Source organism: Aricia agestis, chromosome 5, assembly GCF_905147365.1.
Source record: "Aricia agestis chromosome 5, ilAriAges1.1, whole genome shotgun sequence".
In the NCBI taxonomy this organism is placed as follows: domain Eukaryota; kingdom Metazoa; phylum Arthropoda; class Insecta; order Lepidoptera; family Lycaenidae; genus Aricia; species Aricia agestis.
In genome coordinates this window covers 9290362-9305814 of record NC_056410.1, presented here as the reverse complement: position 1 = coordinate 9305814, position 15453 = coordinate 9290362, and the positions used below count along the sequence as shown (strand labels likewise).

The 15453-nt window shown below is 39.5% G+C and overlaps 1 protein-coding gene across 4 annotated transcripts in view; it reads left to right on the top strand.

Annotated features, from left to right (window-relative positions):
* The first annotated feature begins 4295 nt into the window (after positions 1–4295).
* Positions 4296–15453, top strand: part of LOC121726971 (histone-lysine N-methyltransferase 2D-like) — a 66995-nt gene continuing 55837 nt past the window's right edge. For 3 of the 4 annotated variants that reach the window (XM_042114634.1, XM_042114632.1, XM_042114631.1), the window contains exons 1-8: positions 4296–4465; positions 4624–4711; positions 4870–5080; positions 7634–7771; positions 9148–9432; positions 9694–9970; positions 10054–10168; positions 10247–10366. In XM_042114634.1, the coding sequence (XP_041970568.1) occupies positions 4624–4711; positions 4870–5080; positions 7634–7771; positions 9148–9432; positions 9694–9970; positions 10054–10168; positions 10247–10366 (1234 nt within the window). In that variant the 5' untranslated portion in view covers positions 4296–4465. The remainder of the gene's footprint in view (positions 4466–4623; positions 4712–4869; positions 5081–7633; positions 7772–9147; positions 9433–9693; positions 9971–10053; positions 10169–10246; positions 10367–15453) is intronic. The other variant, XM_042114633.1, reaches the window with a different exon arrangement.

Sequence of the window (15453 nt, the reverse complement as noted above, 5' to 3'; positions counted from 1 at the left end):
ATTTTTGTAAGCTAAAAAGATAATTTATAAGTTTATTAATCCCTTATTCGTGCTATATATGGCATTAGTGCTAAAAATGTCACATCAATTAATAATTTGGCTATAAATTGCATAGCTTTTTACGTGTGTTTACGGATTCTCATCACTTGAACTATAGTTAATCGATATCATGAACTAATTGACTTTCTTTCCTGTATCATAATGTGCTTCGAAATAATCAACAAATAGAAATATTTAAGAAAATAAACGCACACTACTTGTATGAAAATAAGCACAAAATGGCCACGCGATGAAGGGCTAATAGGTTTTGGTATTTACAGTCTGTTAAGAAAGTGAAGAAATTAAAAAGTAGCAATATTGTAGTGTCATCCCTTTTTTCTTAGATTGATTTGAAAGGGATGACACTACGATGTTGCTACTTTTTAATTTCTTCACTTTCTTGACAGACTGTAAGTGCGTCAAGAAAGTCATGACAGTGTGTTTAAAACGGAAATGTGGTTAAAACGGAAAATTATTAGCAAGGGTTTATCTCACGAACTACTAAAGCAATTTTGTATGTTATTTGGCACATATATAGAGTAGACTACGTGAAGAGAGATAAGCTATTTTGTTGCGAAAAAATATACGATTTCCGTAAACTTCCTAATAATTTACGCGAGCGAAGCCGCGCGGGACATCTAGTTTATAATATAAAGTAAGATAAATACGGATCAAGAGCGCAAACTATAGTGCGTCAAGAAAGTGAAGAAATTAAAAAGTGACAACATTGCGAACATGTCGCGAACTTTGCGAATGTGGATCAGTAAATTTGGCAGATTACGCGATCCGCGGCGCGCTTTCGCGCGCGAGCAGGTGGGTGAAACTTTCGAACAAAAAAAAATTGGGTTCCAAATTTAAACGTAGCAACTAAATTAAGTTGGATAATCTGTGCTATTTTTAAGCAAGATCGACTGTGATTGGTTGATAAAAAAGACGAATAGTTTAAAACTCAAAGTTCGATTGTCAGTTAGTGAAAATTATTTTGTAGCAACTCTTTCAAAAATTGTAAATTAGTGGATTAATTATTGAAAAACAAAAGGTAAGCCATTGTAAAATGTAAATATAACCGTAAATTGATAAATTGAAGCAAAACATAACTATGTCATACTGTGTTCTAATACAAAGTATGTCATAGTGATTATTTGCATATTTGTGTAATAATTTACAACTTAAACTATAATAATATGAAAAAGATAGATTATTATTTCATGGAAAATATTATAATGTATCAGTACCTATGTATGCAGTTAATTTCGAAAATGTTGAAATGTGTCTATTGATTTATTGTAGTAATTAATTGCACATTAAGGTTATGAACTATAATAATTTATGTATGGAAATGTAGTACTTAAATGAAAAACTTTTCATTCATTTCAGATTTTTAGGTCCCTGTACTAGTTTGCAACATTTTAGTCTGCAGGCAATGGTTGTTAAGAAGATTTAAGGAGGAGGAGAAGGAAGGTATGGGATTATGAGAGGTGCGGCCACTAAGGGAAAATCCTCTGATCAAGTGAGGTGGTATACAGCTGGCCTGAGCCCACGCGATATATTTCAGCTGTCGTATGTACAGGCTGTAACAAAACAAAGTAATAATACTTATGTGTGTATGTATAAAGATGCACGTCCACTGAATCGGAATCGGAGCGTAAGCAGCGGACGGATTTGTTGTCTAAACCTTGTGGATTAAATCTGTTTTATTGTTTTGTGTTTATTTAGCTATGTACAATAATTTTTATTGAAATAAAACATTTATTTGAGCTCATTTCTTTTTTTTTTTTATTTTTTGGTATGTTTAGAGTGGAAGGTTTTGCACTTAAAAATTTTAACTTTAGTTTCAATTTAAAAAAATAATAAATGTTAATTTTTTTTCTTCTAAGTCCGACCTCTTGTTACGTAGTATATTACATTCTCTTTGCGTGCGAGTGTGTATCGGCAGTAAAAAATTCCCGCCTGTCATGACCATTGAGGTACTATAGACTGGAGAGAGCCTTATATCGGTGTATAAACGTCAAAAGCGTGTAATGTAATGTCCTACTTACTAGGACATAACAAAGGAGGTCAGTCGGCATATTTCACGTAATAAAAGTGTAATAAAGGTTTTTAGTGAACATTTAATGCTAGATATTGTTGAGTTTTGTGGTTCCGCTAAATAATACACCATAAGAATGGTCAAAGAATGCCTCAAACACGTGAATTTAACATTAAATACGTAAGTTTTGAATAACGTTTTTTGGGCTTTTCAATCAATATTTTTGTAAGCTAAAAAGATAATTTATTAGTTTATTAATCCTTTATTCGTGCTATATAAGGCATTAGTGCTAAAAATGTCACATCAATTAATAATTTGGCTATAAAAATTGCATAGCTTTTTACGTGTGTTTACGGATTCTCATCACTTGAACTATAGTTAATCGATATCATGCAAAGAATTCTATTTAAACTGAGGTAGAAGTGGTGTACTCTAAGAAATGTCATTTGAAAAGCAATCCTAAAACAATACACTCGAAACATTACTCACACACAGAAACTAAAAGTATATACTTTTACTACATCATAAACCTATAATGCTATATGGAGGTTAGCGACTTTTCCGTTCCAATGTCGATACATACATGCATAGCCTGTGAGACACATAACTCTTACTTTTTGCTTTGCTGTAGTCAGGTAAAAATTATTCATGTATTGTGAACAACCTGCATAGTTACCTGTGAAAGGTGATCTCTGAAGATTTATTTGTATATTTTTTACAAAATCTTATAACACAAGATAGCATTTTGCCCTTTGATTACAGTTAGTATCTGAAAATAAAACTAAGTTTTTTAAAAATTTCTATGCTAACCATACACACTCGCATACGACCGTAGCGTACAGCGTGCCAGTGAAGACTGACGTCTGACTGCAATGGTGTGAATTAGCTCTATTGGAACGGCGGAACATTTTGTGCGTATGGCATGTCTACATCAGTTTAAATAGAAGTCTTTGATATCATGAACTAATTGACTTTCTTTCCTGTATCTTGAGGTGCTTCGAAATAATCGACAAATAGAAATATTCAAGAAAATAAACGCACACTACTTGTATGAAAATAAGCACAAAATGGCCACGCGATGACGGGCTAAGACTAGAGTGCGTTTCATCGAATAGTTCCTTTGCCGTCATGTTGGCATTACTGTCTGTCAATAACGTAAACACGGCAGGCATGCTCTGCGAGTATTCTTAAGTTTTACTGTGATTTCGTGAGAAAATCATGCCAAAAACATTAAAGAGTGGTGAAAGAATGATGGGGTTCAGAGTGAAAGTGTTTTGTGAACGTGAAAAACGTAACGGGGGCCTAATAAATGTGAATAACTCAGGTTGCCGCCATTTCAGCTTAGTGAAATAGGGTTACCAGCATCAGTTTAATCACCCTGAAATACAGTAAAACTTATGAATACTCGCAGAGCGTGTCTACCGTGTTTACGTTATTAATAGACAGGAATGCCAACATCATAGCAAAGGAACTATTTGATTAAACGCACTTCTAGTGACGAAAACTACATACATGCGTCATGCAAACGAAGTCGCGGGTAAAAGATAGTACTTATATTATTGTTATCAGGGCGAGCGAAGCGAGCCCTAGTATATCCCACAACCAGTACATTTTGTGGTACACTTTACGGAAAAACTACCACGCCTATTGATTTGTGCTTTAACATAGTAACTTTTATTTACATGTAAATGTGCTATCATCAGTCAGTCAAGGTGTAACGACGCGAGCCTTCACAAAGCTCGGCTTTTAGCTAGTAAATGCGAAAGTGACTTCGTTTGTTAGTTACGCCATCACGCATGAAGTAGGTACTAAGTGGATCATCATGAAAATTTCATACGTACACGTTGTTTGGGGTATGGAGAAGGACATAGGGTACCTTTCATCCCGGGAAAGAGAACGGTCCCCGAGGGATAGACGTTAACGTAGGATAAGCCGCGGGCGAAAGTTAGAATTATATAAAATTAGGGAATTATTAAAAGTATTTTGTGATAACATAATATTATTATCTCCCCTAATTTAAGGTAGCACAGTAAGGATAATGAGGCAACACATGGGCAACACTAATTTGCATTAGTGCCAACATGACGGCAAAGGAACTATTTGATGAAACGCATTATACATCTATAGGTACCTACTATAATACTTGATCTATGGTCATGACTTTCTTGTCGAAAACCATAAAGTATAAACCAAATGGTATAAAGCCATTTTATAGTCTATGATTTTTTATCTATCGTGATCTTGGTTTTTGCTGTGGTTTGCGTTCATATTGCAAACGAATGTTTTAATGTAATATTTATTTAGTTTAGTGTTCATATGCTTAAAAATGTGTGGATAATGTAAAAACTATTTTATATCTTGAGTTTGGTACATTCCAAGTCCATCGCTTGTTTTGCGGTAAGTTTATTTGCTTACATTTATGAAGCACTTGTCGTTCATTATGGCGGTCTGATTATTTCTTGTTTGTTATATTATTTCTTGTTGTTGTGTACGCCGCAGTGAGATGATAAACTCAATATCTTTTATTAGTAAGCTCATTTCAACACATGTTGTAGATGGACGTACCAGATGAAGGAGTCTTAGATGTAGATTTGTTAGGTGATGATGGATCCGAAGAAGAATGCGAAGCCCCTCCGTCCGCAGGTACAATTTGAACAATTTTTGCGTAGCCATTCGTCGATATATTAAAAGTTAATTAATATTCACCTAACTTTTCAGAAAACAAAAATTTTAGCAGATTAGTTTGTCATAATATTTTACAGACTAGACATTTTTTATTTGTATTCATTGGAACATTGCAGAATTTTATGCAGGTCCTGCGTCAACACCAACATCTTGTGCCTCATCTCCACGGGGAGAAGAACCAGCTTCTCCCCATGCAGTTTTATCCCAACCAGCATTTTTTCACCAGCAGCCTTACACTAGGCCATTTTTCACATCTGGAAGAAGAGGGCCCGGTAGACCTAGAAAAGAGGGGGCTAAGTTAGCACGAGAAGGAAAAATTGTCAGGAGGTATGTTATTTTTAATTTCATAACCTTATGTGTCTTGCAATGCCAAATCCTTTTTTAGGGTTCCGTACCCAAAGGGTAAAAACGGGACCCTATTACCAAGACTACGTTGTCTGTCCTTCTGTCCGTCTGTCCGTCTGGCTGTTTGTGTGTCTCCAGGCTGTAACTCAAGAATCTCTATAGCTAGATTTCTGAAATTTTCACCGATTGTGTATATCTGTTGCCGCTATAACAACAAATACTAAAAACAAAATAAAATTAATATTTAAGGGGGGCTCCCATACATCGAACTTGATTTTTTTGCTATTTTTTGCTCGATATCAATAACTGCAACACATAGGCACTTGAAATATTCAGGAAATACTCAATTATATTTGTACTTTAATAATCAATAGTAAAATTTAAATAAATTAAATAATTAAGGGGGGCCCCATACCAAAAAACACAATTTTCTGCCTATTTTTGCTCAATTGAGGTACCCTACCCTAGGAAGACCCTTCGTGCGCGAGCTTAACTCGCACTTAGCCGATTTTTATTTACTTATAAAATGTGATGCTTTCCTATTGGACGTTAAATATTTGTCTAAAAATTGTTGTGCTGAAGTATGACTCTAAGCATTCAACAAATATACTTGTAAAGAACTTATCTAATTAGTGTGTTTTATACTGTAACTAGCAACTAGTGTCCGACCGAAGGTCTATTTTTGGCCGAAGCTGAAGCCGATTAATCGGCAATCGCCACAACCTTTGGCCGAAGCCAAAGGTTTATAATCTTAATCTTGACTCTCAGTAATTAATTTTGTTCAAAATTGTCTACAAGCTACAATGAATATTAAAATTATTTCAAAACTTCAATATTGAAGGTTTACCTCTATATTGACTGTTTCATATAGAAGTTGATTTAGAGATAGTAATAAAAGCTTGTGATTTTGTGATTTATTTATTAATTATTTGTAGTCTGGTTAAGGAATGACTTAAATGAGGGTATTGAGTGCGTGAGCGGGAACCTAAGCGATTTCTACTGGAACTTATTCAGGGTGCTTAGGGACAAAACATACTAAAAGTCCTGACATCTAGGAGGTGAGCCTGAGGGAAGGGAAGGGTAACAAAAGTCTCAATTTTTAGTTTTTGGCTAATACCTTAAAAACGATGCGTTGTGGCAATAAAGTTCTATAACGAAATAAAAGCTTATTCAATTCTCATCCGTTCACGGTGTGGAAGTTTCAGAATCGTTCTCAGGTATCTACATTAGCCGCTGCTACAATCCCTGGTGCAGGGATAAAATATATTATGGCGCTGGTAAGTCGCCTATTGTCCTTGGCGTCAAGAAATTATCTACATTGGAAAAAACCCCTACTCTTGAGGATCAGCTCATTCCCGAATGTTTTTTATACATTTAACTAAGCAGGCTAACAATTAGTGTATGTTCCATGTGATGGGAACTGGTAACCGTAATGCCTTGCGTCGTCTGCAACACCAGGAGTACTACTGGTTCGTTGCCGCGTCAAGGGGTGTAATGAGGGGATGAGGGGATATGCTTACAGCCCTCTCACTTACTGAACGAAGCATAGAAGCGGTAAAGCTACTATTCAATCTGAATTAGAAAGGAATATTTAAAAATAAAACACTTTTTATTGTCACTTTTCCTGAGCGTGTAGTTCGAAAACGGATGAGAATTCGGAAAAAGTGTATAGAATCAAAATTATAAATTTAATAAGTTTTTTTATTGCGGAACATTTTTGCTACAACGCATCGTATTTTAGTTATTAGCCAAAAACCAAAAATTTTGACTTTTGTCACCCTCACCTCACTCCTGCTCACCTCCTAGACTTAAGGCGGGGATTAATCTCAATCAAAAACGATAACCTTGCATACAACCAAAGACCAAGCGTATACGCATCGCAATAAGATTCATTTTAGCTTAGCATAAAACTGTAATAACTCTGGCGAATCTTCTCTATTTTTCATGTTTTTTTTAAATATCTTTGGAAATAAATATTAAGAAACAAAATTGTTCGGTTAAAGAAGTTTTAATATAGATTTACTAACAATTTATTCAAATAAAATGTATAATTATCCTAGTTAATACTTATATTTCGATGAAATAGAGTTTTTTCGGAGGTGAGTTTGTAAATTAATTACAGCCAAAGTATTACGTTTTATTAAAATATTTATGGTTTAAGGTATTTTAAATATTGTGCTTTATATCTCATATTTTTTAACTCTTGCTTATTATATTGGAACAAGGTAAACCGGGAGTCACGGAATAACAAATTGGGGTTTATCCTCGCCTTAAGGACTTTTTGTATGTTTTGTCCCTACGCACCATGAATAAGTTCCAGCAGAAATCTCTGAGGTTCCCGCTCGCGCACTCTACAACTACTTTATTGACTGTACTTTTGTAAAAAATAATTATTTCTTTATTATTTCACAAATAACAATAATTAGACCAATCAATCAGTCTTTGTTTTACTCGACTAGACCGAAACTAGATCAAAAAATAAAATAAACACTAACTTCTTAATATTCATGTTGCACATAAGTTTTGTACTTTTAGATATAGAGGAAATCCAGGCTCATTGAGAGGTGCAAAGCGTCATAGAGGCAGTAGAGATGAAGCTTTGGATGATGTAATAGATGAGGATGACTTTACTATGCCAGCACCAGAAGAACCACCTTATACTCCTGAGAAATGGTTAGATTATATTGGCTTTCTTTTACTAAATTAATACTTTGCAGTTTTGTGTGTTAAGAGGCCGGGTGCCATTGAAATTCTCATACATACGTAATACCAAAATCATTTTCTCATACGAAAATATTTAACATGTTTGAGTTATTTTTCAGCTTACAATAGTAATTACCTAGGTTCCTGCGTAAAAAATTACTACAAAATATTTAAACACTAAAAATTATAGTAAAACACTAAAAAATATATAAATAAATAGTAAATTTACTACAAAATATTTAAATACTAAAAAATATAGTGAAACACAAAAAAATATATAAATAAATAGTAAATTTACTACAGAATATTTAATATACTAAAAAATTTAAAGTTTAAATATTTGGTAGTAAATTTACTACAAAATATTAAAACACTAAAAAATATTTTTGTTTAAATATTTTGTAGTAAATTTTTACGCAGGAACCTAGGTAAGTACTTACTATTTTAAGCTGAAAAATAATGGTATCCGGCCTCTTAAGAACGCTATCACATTTTTCACAAATATCAGCGATTTTCAGGTACTATTTTAAAGAATTAGGAGTCACACTGCGAGGATATTTTGGTTTCAAATGAAAGATAATATATTCATCTCCACGTCTATACTATAAAAATTTTATAGCCGCATACAAAATTTTCACATAAATGCGTTTTAACCATCACAATAATCGCAAAAGATTAAAAAATGGGGTTTGATTAGGTACCTTTATAGCTATACACTGAACTAAGGAAAATAAATATACAAAAAAATTGTTGCTTATTTAGTCCCCCATACGAATAGCTAAATATTTTATATAAAAATAAATAATATTTCCATTTAAAAGAAAAATAAGAAACGCTCTTAAATTTCTTCATACATTTTCCTATCAAGAAAGCGGCGGGCGTCGTAACCGCCACTGTACAAGGCGCGCTGATATTGAATGTTATTTTAATGTTCTTAACGTCGATATTCGTACTGACCTGCTAATTTTTGTCATAATTTTTGTGATAGCGTCCTTAAGTAGCAAATGAAAATTATAAAAGAATAAAGATATATAAAATTTTAAACGAAAGAAAGATGCAACACATTGATGCACTCATCACAAGTGTATAATATAGACAAGTACACAAAGGGAACAACCAGTACTCCTTTACAGCTAAAGACTGCTTTCAATTTGTGTGTCACTTTGCTGTTTCTCATGAACTAGAATAATAAGATAATGGAATTTGTAGATTTGTTGCTACACAAAACTAATTAATAATAAGTGTTTAAAATATGAAACAAATATAAGAGGCTTAAGTACATTTCTTTCATATTTTTTACTGGCATTTGGCTGGTCAAAAAATTTTACTTAAAATTTTCTTTATAGGCCAGGGAAAGTGTGCGCACTATGTAACCTTAGTGAACGCAGCCAGCTGGGGCAGGGGGAAATGAGGCAGTTTGCTTGCAATATGGAAGGAGAAGGTGGCAGCACACCAGCTACCAACTCCGCAAGCACCACACCAGGCAATGTTACACCGGCTAGCGGGACCCCATCTACCCCGACACAATTGCTGGCTGGACTAACCTCACCACCCCCCGAGTTGGTTGACCCCAGTCAACAACAAATTGCATTACCACTGAGTAGAAGACAAAAAGCTTTCAGTAAATGCAAGTGAGTAGTATTTTATTTTTCTTTATTTTGATCACACAATAAAAAAAGTGGGCAATAAACATGCCATTTTTTAAACACAAGTTAAAATCTCTATCTGAGTCATGCACAATGGAGATGATATATATTATTGTTTCATATAAATAAAATGAATATTCCTATGGCTGTATATTACTCTATTAATAAACAGCTATACATTATAAGACTATTCAATGATATTCTTATGTAAGAATCTTAGGTATTTATTAGAAAAATTGTTTTCAGAACACCTCTATACAACATAGAGCACACAGATGAGCTGTCTATAATTGGTCACATAGAGCCTTTAGAGTTGTCAGCGCTGGTATCATCAGATTTTTTTTATGTTCACCGATGTTGCCTTGAGTTTAGTCCACCTTTTCAAGATCAAGTTGCTAGTACATCAGAATCTGAAGAACAAAAGGAGGAATTAGAGGAAGCTAGAGTCAAAGGAATTGTTACCTCGGCTCTATATAGAAAATGTGGTTTTTGTCAGAAGCATGGAGCAAGTATTCCTTGCAAGGTATGATTTTAATATGTAAAAACAATTCGTCTATATTTAAGTAATGGATAACCTGCTGAAATATTATTGTATTTTTATTACAGATGAGCTGCAGTAAATATTTTCATTTCCCATGTGTTCTTGCTTCTGGTGGTCTACTGGACTTTTTAACTAAATCGGCATTTTGCAAAGATCACCTATACCAAGCTCCATTGATAAGTAAGTATAGTGTGGGTATGTAACTATTGATAAGTGTTAAGTTTGATTATTTTATTTTCTTATCAAAACTTTTCCCAGGTCCTGCTGACATACAGTGTAGAACATGTCACACAATCGGTGACATTCCAAATCTTATGACATGTGTAACCTGCGGTGGACATTTCCATGGGACATGTGTGGGACTGGCACAATTGCCTGGTATGATAATTATGAATTTAATATAATATATTTTTAACCAGTAACTGGTACCCCAATTTCACTTTTTAATGCAAAATTATTGTATTTTCCTTAATCATTCAAGTCTTATTACCCATTAAACAGCAGAATAGTACCTTTATAGTATAACAAAGGATTTTTGTGACTTGCAATGACAATAGTATTTGTAGTTTGATGAAATGGATTGAACAAACTAGGAACAAATAATTTTTTACACAAAGTTAAGGTGACGCCGCGTTAAAGTAAAAAACCGTGTTGGATATGTTTTAGATTGCTGGTTTTCAACCAATCAATTGGGAAAACAAGCAATCGAACAGCAAAAAATGCAAAGGGTGTAGCCACAAAATGGTTTTTGTTGCGTAATTTAAAAACCATAAATACATTTTATATAAGCTATGGGCAAATTAAAGTGTATGCTTGAACCAATCTATGTACAAATTTTGGAAGCTTAAATCACTCTCCTCTGTTGGCAAAATAGGAATCCCTTTTTTACAGAGGTCTTTTTGATTGATTATTCTGTGTTATAAAAGTTGACCAATCGTGTTATGCTATGGGTAATTCAAAGACAAAGACATGATGAATACTGACAATGAACTTTAATTTCTTAGCTTTAGTCATTGCTGAGAAAAATCGATATCGCCACAGCAAAATTATCAAGGCGTCGCCTTAAAAGCAGGGCTGTAGCTAGAGTCAAATTTGAGGTAGGGCAGCGTCGGTTACAGGTAGGGCGGAAGCAAAAAAAATCGGTCAAGTGCGAGTCGGATTCGTGCACGAAGGGTTTCGTACCGTTATAGATAAAAAATAGGCCAAAATTGTGTTTTTTGTAATTGAGCCCCCTTTAAATATAAATGTTATTTTAATTGTATTATTAATTAATTAAGTGATTTCGCAAAAATGTCCAGTGCCTACTGTTGCCATTAATATCAATATGCAGCAAAAAAGGCCAAAAAACACGAATCCTCAAATATTGATTTTATTTTGTTTTTAGTATTTGTTGTTTTGATTTATCTCTAGGTCAATGATGTATTCAATTCATTCAATAGTTATTCTTAGATACTTAAAAAAATTCTGCGACAAAGCATGAGCACTATATCTAAGAACTACATATTATTAAATCCTCAATTACGAAGAACAAGCGAACAATATGGTTAAACTTCTGGATGTAGCGATCCACGTGTGAGTGAGAGTGAGGAAATAATAATTAATTGTTGGGTTGGGTGATACGAGTCAATAGATACGACTAAAAATATATTTAGATTATTATTATTTCTGCAAACTTATTAAAATAATAATTAATAATAAAATAACATAAAATATTTAAAACAGCTGAATTCTACGATTCGCCATATTATTAAAAATGCGAAGAATTTCGTCGTAACTTCCCACACGCCGAGTCCCGCGAAGGGGCCCCGGGTGGGAAACCATGTCCAGGGGCTATACCCCTCTGCATGGGAAAATATCATTTTATATATACCGTTTTACGGAAAAACCCCCGCGACAGAACGCGGGGAAAACCAAGAGCAACAGACCATACCACGCCTGACCAGGCCACAATCGAACATCAGACGCAGCAGGTTATCCAAATGGTGCGTGCGGGCCCCGGCCGGGACCAAGGGAGCGTGTATGGGTCCACTCCCGCACACACCATGCTACCACGCCTGCGGATCTAAGCGACCTGGGAAATTTTTAGGGTAGAGGAAAGGCTTCCGAACCCCGGCCTTTTTTATTTACGGCGGACGGGGGGAAGTTGCGCCATGGGGTCGACGGTTACGACAATAGGGCTGTCGCGGCCGTCAGGCCCCAGGCGGAATAGAAAAATACGCCGACATGTAAAGTGCCGGCGCAGGGATAGGAGGGGGAAGAACGATCCCACGGTGATAGTGGGCACCGCGGCTGGGTGCCGCGGTACAATCTCCTCCTCTTCAATGGCTGGTGGGCGGAACATCCGCGATGTCCTCTGGGACGGCGTCTCTGGGCAGACGGTGGCGGTCCGGCGGTCGTGCATGCCACGGCGCCAGGTTGGCCAACTCAGGTAGGCGCGAGGCGTCCGCTCGCGCGAATAGATTCTTAGAGAGTTGCGCTACGAACGCCTCAACGCTCTCCACGCGCAAATCTCTCGCGATGGTGTCGTTCCTCACGTACCACGGCGCTCCGGCGATTCGGCGTAGCACCTTGTTCTGCACTCTCTGTAGCATTCGCTTGTGCGAAGCAGAGAGCAGATGGTGCCACGCTGGGGCTGCGTACGTGAGGCGACTGCGAACATACAATTTGTACAGCGCGATGCGCATGTTGAGCGGGATCTGCGGTGATGAGTAGGCCGGGTGCAGCTGGGCTACCGCTGCCTTGGCTCCGTTCACCGCTGCCTGACACTGGGCTGTCATGGAAAGGGAGCGGTCGATAATTACCCCCAGATATTTCGCCGTTCTGCCCCACGGGATCTCGGCGTCTCCGATCTTCAGGGGGGCCGGAAGTCCTCGTCTCCTGGTGACGGCGAGCGCTTGGGACTTAGCTGCATTGACAGCCAGTCGCCATTTGCTCAGCCAGTCTGGGAGGAGGTCCAGCGTCCTCTGGATCTTGATGGCCGCATGATCTACCGTGAGGGAGGAGGCGAAGTACGCCGTATCGTCGGCATACAGCGCCACTAAGGTGCCCGGATCTTTAGGCACATCGCTACCGTAGTGCTTGTAAAGATCTGGGGAAAGAACGCCCCCTTGGGGGACACCTGCGGTGATGGGGTGCTCTGTTGAGAGGACCCCGTCGACACGGACCTGGAAGGTCCGGTCGGAAAGGAAAGATGCGAGTAGTCTTACAATGAAGAGGGGGACGCCTGCTCGGATAAGCTTGCAGAGCAAGCCGTCGTGCCACACGCTGTCGAACGCCTTCTCCATATCGAGAAAAACTGCGACCGTGGATTCCTTCTTGTTGGCCGCAACGGAAAGATGGTTAACCACGCGCACCAGCTGGAGAGTTGTGCTCAGCCCGGAGCGGAATCCGAACTGATCCTCTCGAGGAGGAAGATAGGGGGACAGATGTTTTTTGAGAAGGACCTCAAAGGTCTTAGAGAGAGTTGATAAGAGGGTTATGGGCCTGTAGCCCTCGGCCCGTTTGAGATCCTTATGGGGCTTGGGAATGGTAATTATGATCCCCTTTTTCCAGGCGGTAGGGAAGTGGCCGGTCCTTACTATCCCGTTATAAAGGCGGGTCAGGGCGGCCACTGTCCTGAAGGGGAGGTGGCGTAGGGCGGAATTTGAAATACCATCCGCCCCGGGAGCCTTGCGAGGCTTCAACCGAGAGAGTACTTTCTGTACCTCTCTCGGGGAGAAACTAAAATTGGGGGGGTCTGGGGGAGAGAGAAGGGCTGCCCTTACCTCCTCGGAAACAGCCTGGGCGTGGTCCGTTGCGGTGGTCGATAGTGGAGAAAATTGGCGTTCTAGGTGGTTGGCGTGAATCTCTGCTCTGTCCTCGGCACGGTATCGAAGGTTGCCGTCCGGGTGCAGAAGTGGTCTGACAGGGGGAGTTGTGTTAGTAAGGCTACGGCAGAAGCGATGCAGGGATGGCCAATCCTCACCTGCCTCCTGGATGCGCTGGGTCCAGTCTGCCGCCTTCAGGTCATGAAGCGCTTGGCTGACCTGCTCGTTCAGCCGGTTGAGCCGGTTTTTAGCGGTTGGGCAACGAGTTGATTGCCACAGCCGGCGAGCCTTACGCTTCTCACCTAGGAGTTCGGCTACGTGGCGAGGCAGGGAGGGACGTTTGAACCTGCGGCGAGGCGGCTGAGTTGCCGCATCTAGAGCCGCGGAGATCGCCTCGGTGATCTGCAGAGTCATAGCATCAACTGACTCTACAGAATCTACCGGGAAATTAGGCGTTGTCCCGTGCATCTGAGAGGAGAATTTCTCCCAGTCACGGAAAGGGGGCGGAGGCAATGGTGGAATGCTAGCAGGAGCTGCACGAATGATGGCCAGGACCGGGAGATGGTCCGAGCCGTGTGCCTCTTCGAGTACCTCCTGATGGATGTCCCCGGACAGGTTATTAACAATAGCCACATCAAGGACATCTGGCAGATGGGCTGGGTTATCTGGAATGTGGGTGGGCGTGTAAGTTCCCACCACCGAGTACCCGGCCCCATCGGCGTTGGCAAAAAGGCGGTGGCCGTCCGCGTTCGCCGTACGCGAGCCCCACCCAGGGTGTTTACAGTTTAGATCTCCGGCAATCACTGTGGGCTCCTCTGATAGGAGTCCGGTGATGTCGGAGATATCTAAACGCCTTCCGGGTGGTTTGTAGCTCGCGTAAATATGCGTACGGGTATGGCCTAGAAGTACCTCTACTCCGAGGGCGTAGATGGAGGAAACGTTGGGAGCTGGGAGAAGTTGGTGCAAAAGTCTCCTGCCTACCAGGACAGCGAGACCTCTGCAGACTCTATCTCCTCCCAGGAAATCCTGCCGGTATACATGGTACCCCGGCGCTCTGAAACGGTCCGGAGGGGACAGGAGGGTCTCACTCAGCAAGGCTATATCCACACCATATTCTTTTAGGACATGTATTATGTGGACAGCCTTGCCGCGGACCCCCCGGACGTTCCAGTGCACGACCTTTAATTCTGTGGGTGCTGTGGTAGCCATTGGGAAACCAGGTTGGAAATGAGGGTCAGTCCCTCAGGGAGCGCCCGTAGAATGGCGGAAAGAGTAGCGTCTCCGGCCTGGATCCTTGCATAGGTATCCATGACCAGAGAGAGAAGGGACTGTATGGTGTCCATTATGGAGGAGGTTGCATTACCCCTACTTTGCCTGCTCCATTCCCGTCTGGGGGGAGGGGGGCGAGAGGGGGTGTTGGCCGGCAGAACGGCAAAATTAACCGAGTTTGTTTCGGTAGTTGTAGTGGCAGACCTTGCTGCAGGAGTGCGAGAGGCACGAGGGGGGCGTGGAGTGCGCCGTGGAAGGGGGGTAGGCGGTAAAGTCGCCTCATTAGGTGGTGGAGCAGATGGCTCGTATTCAGAGTCGGTGGCGGCTGTGGAAGTCGCACCACCCGACTTGGACTTCCTCCTTCTAGTGGACTTCTTTTTCTTCTTCTTT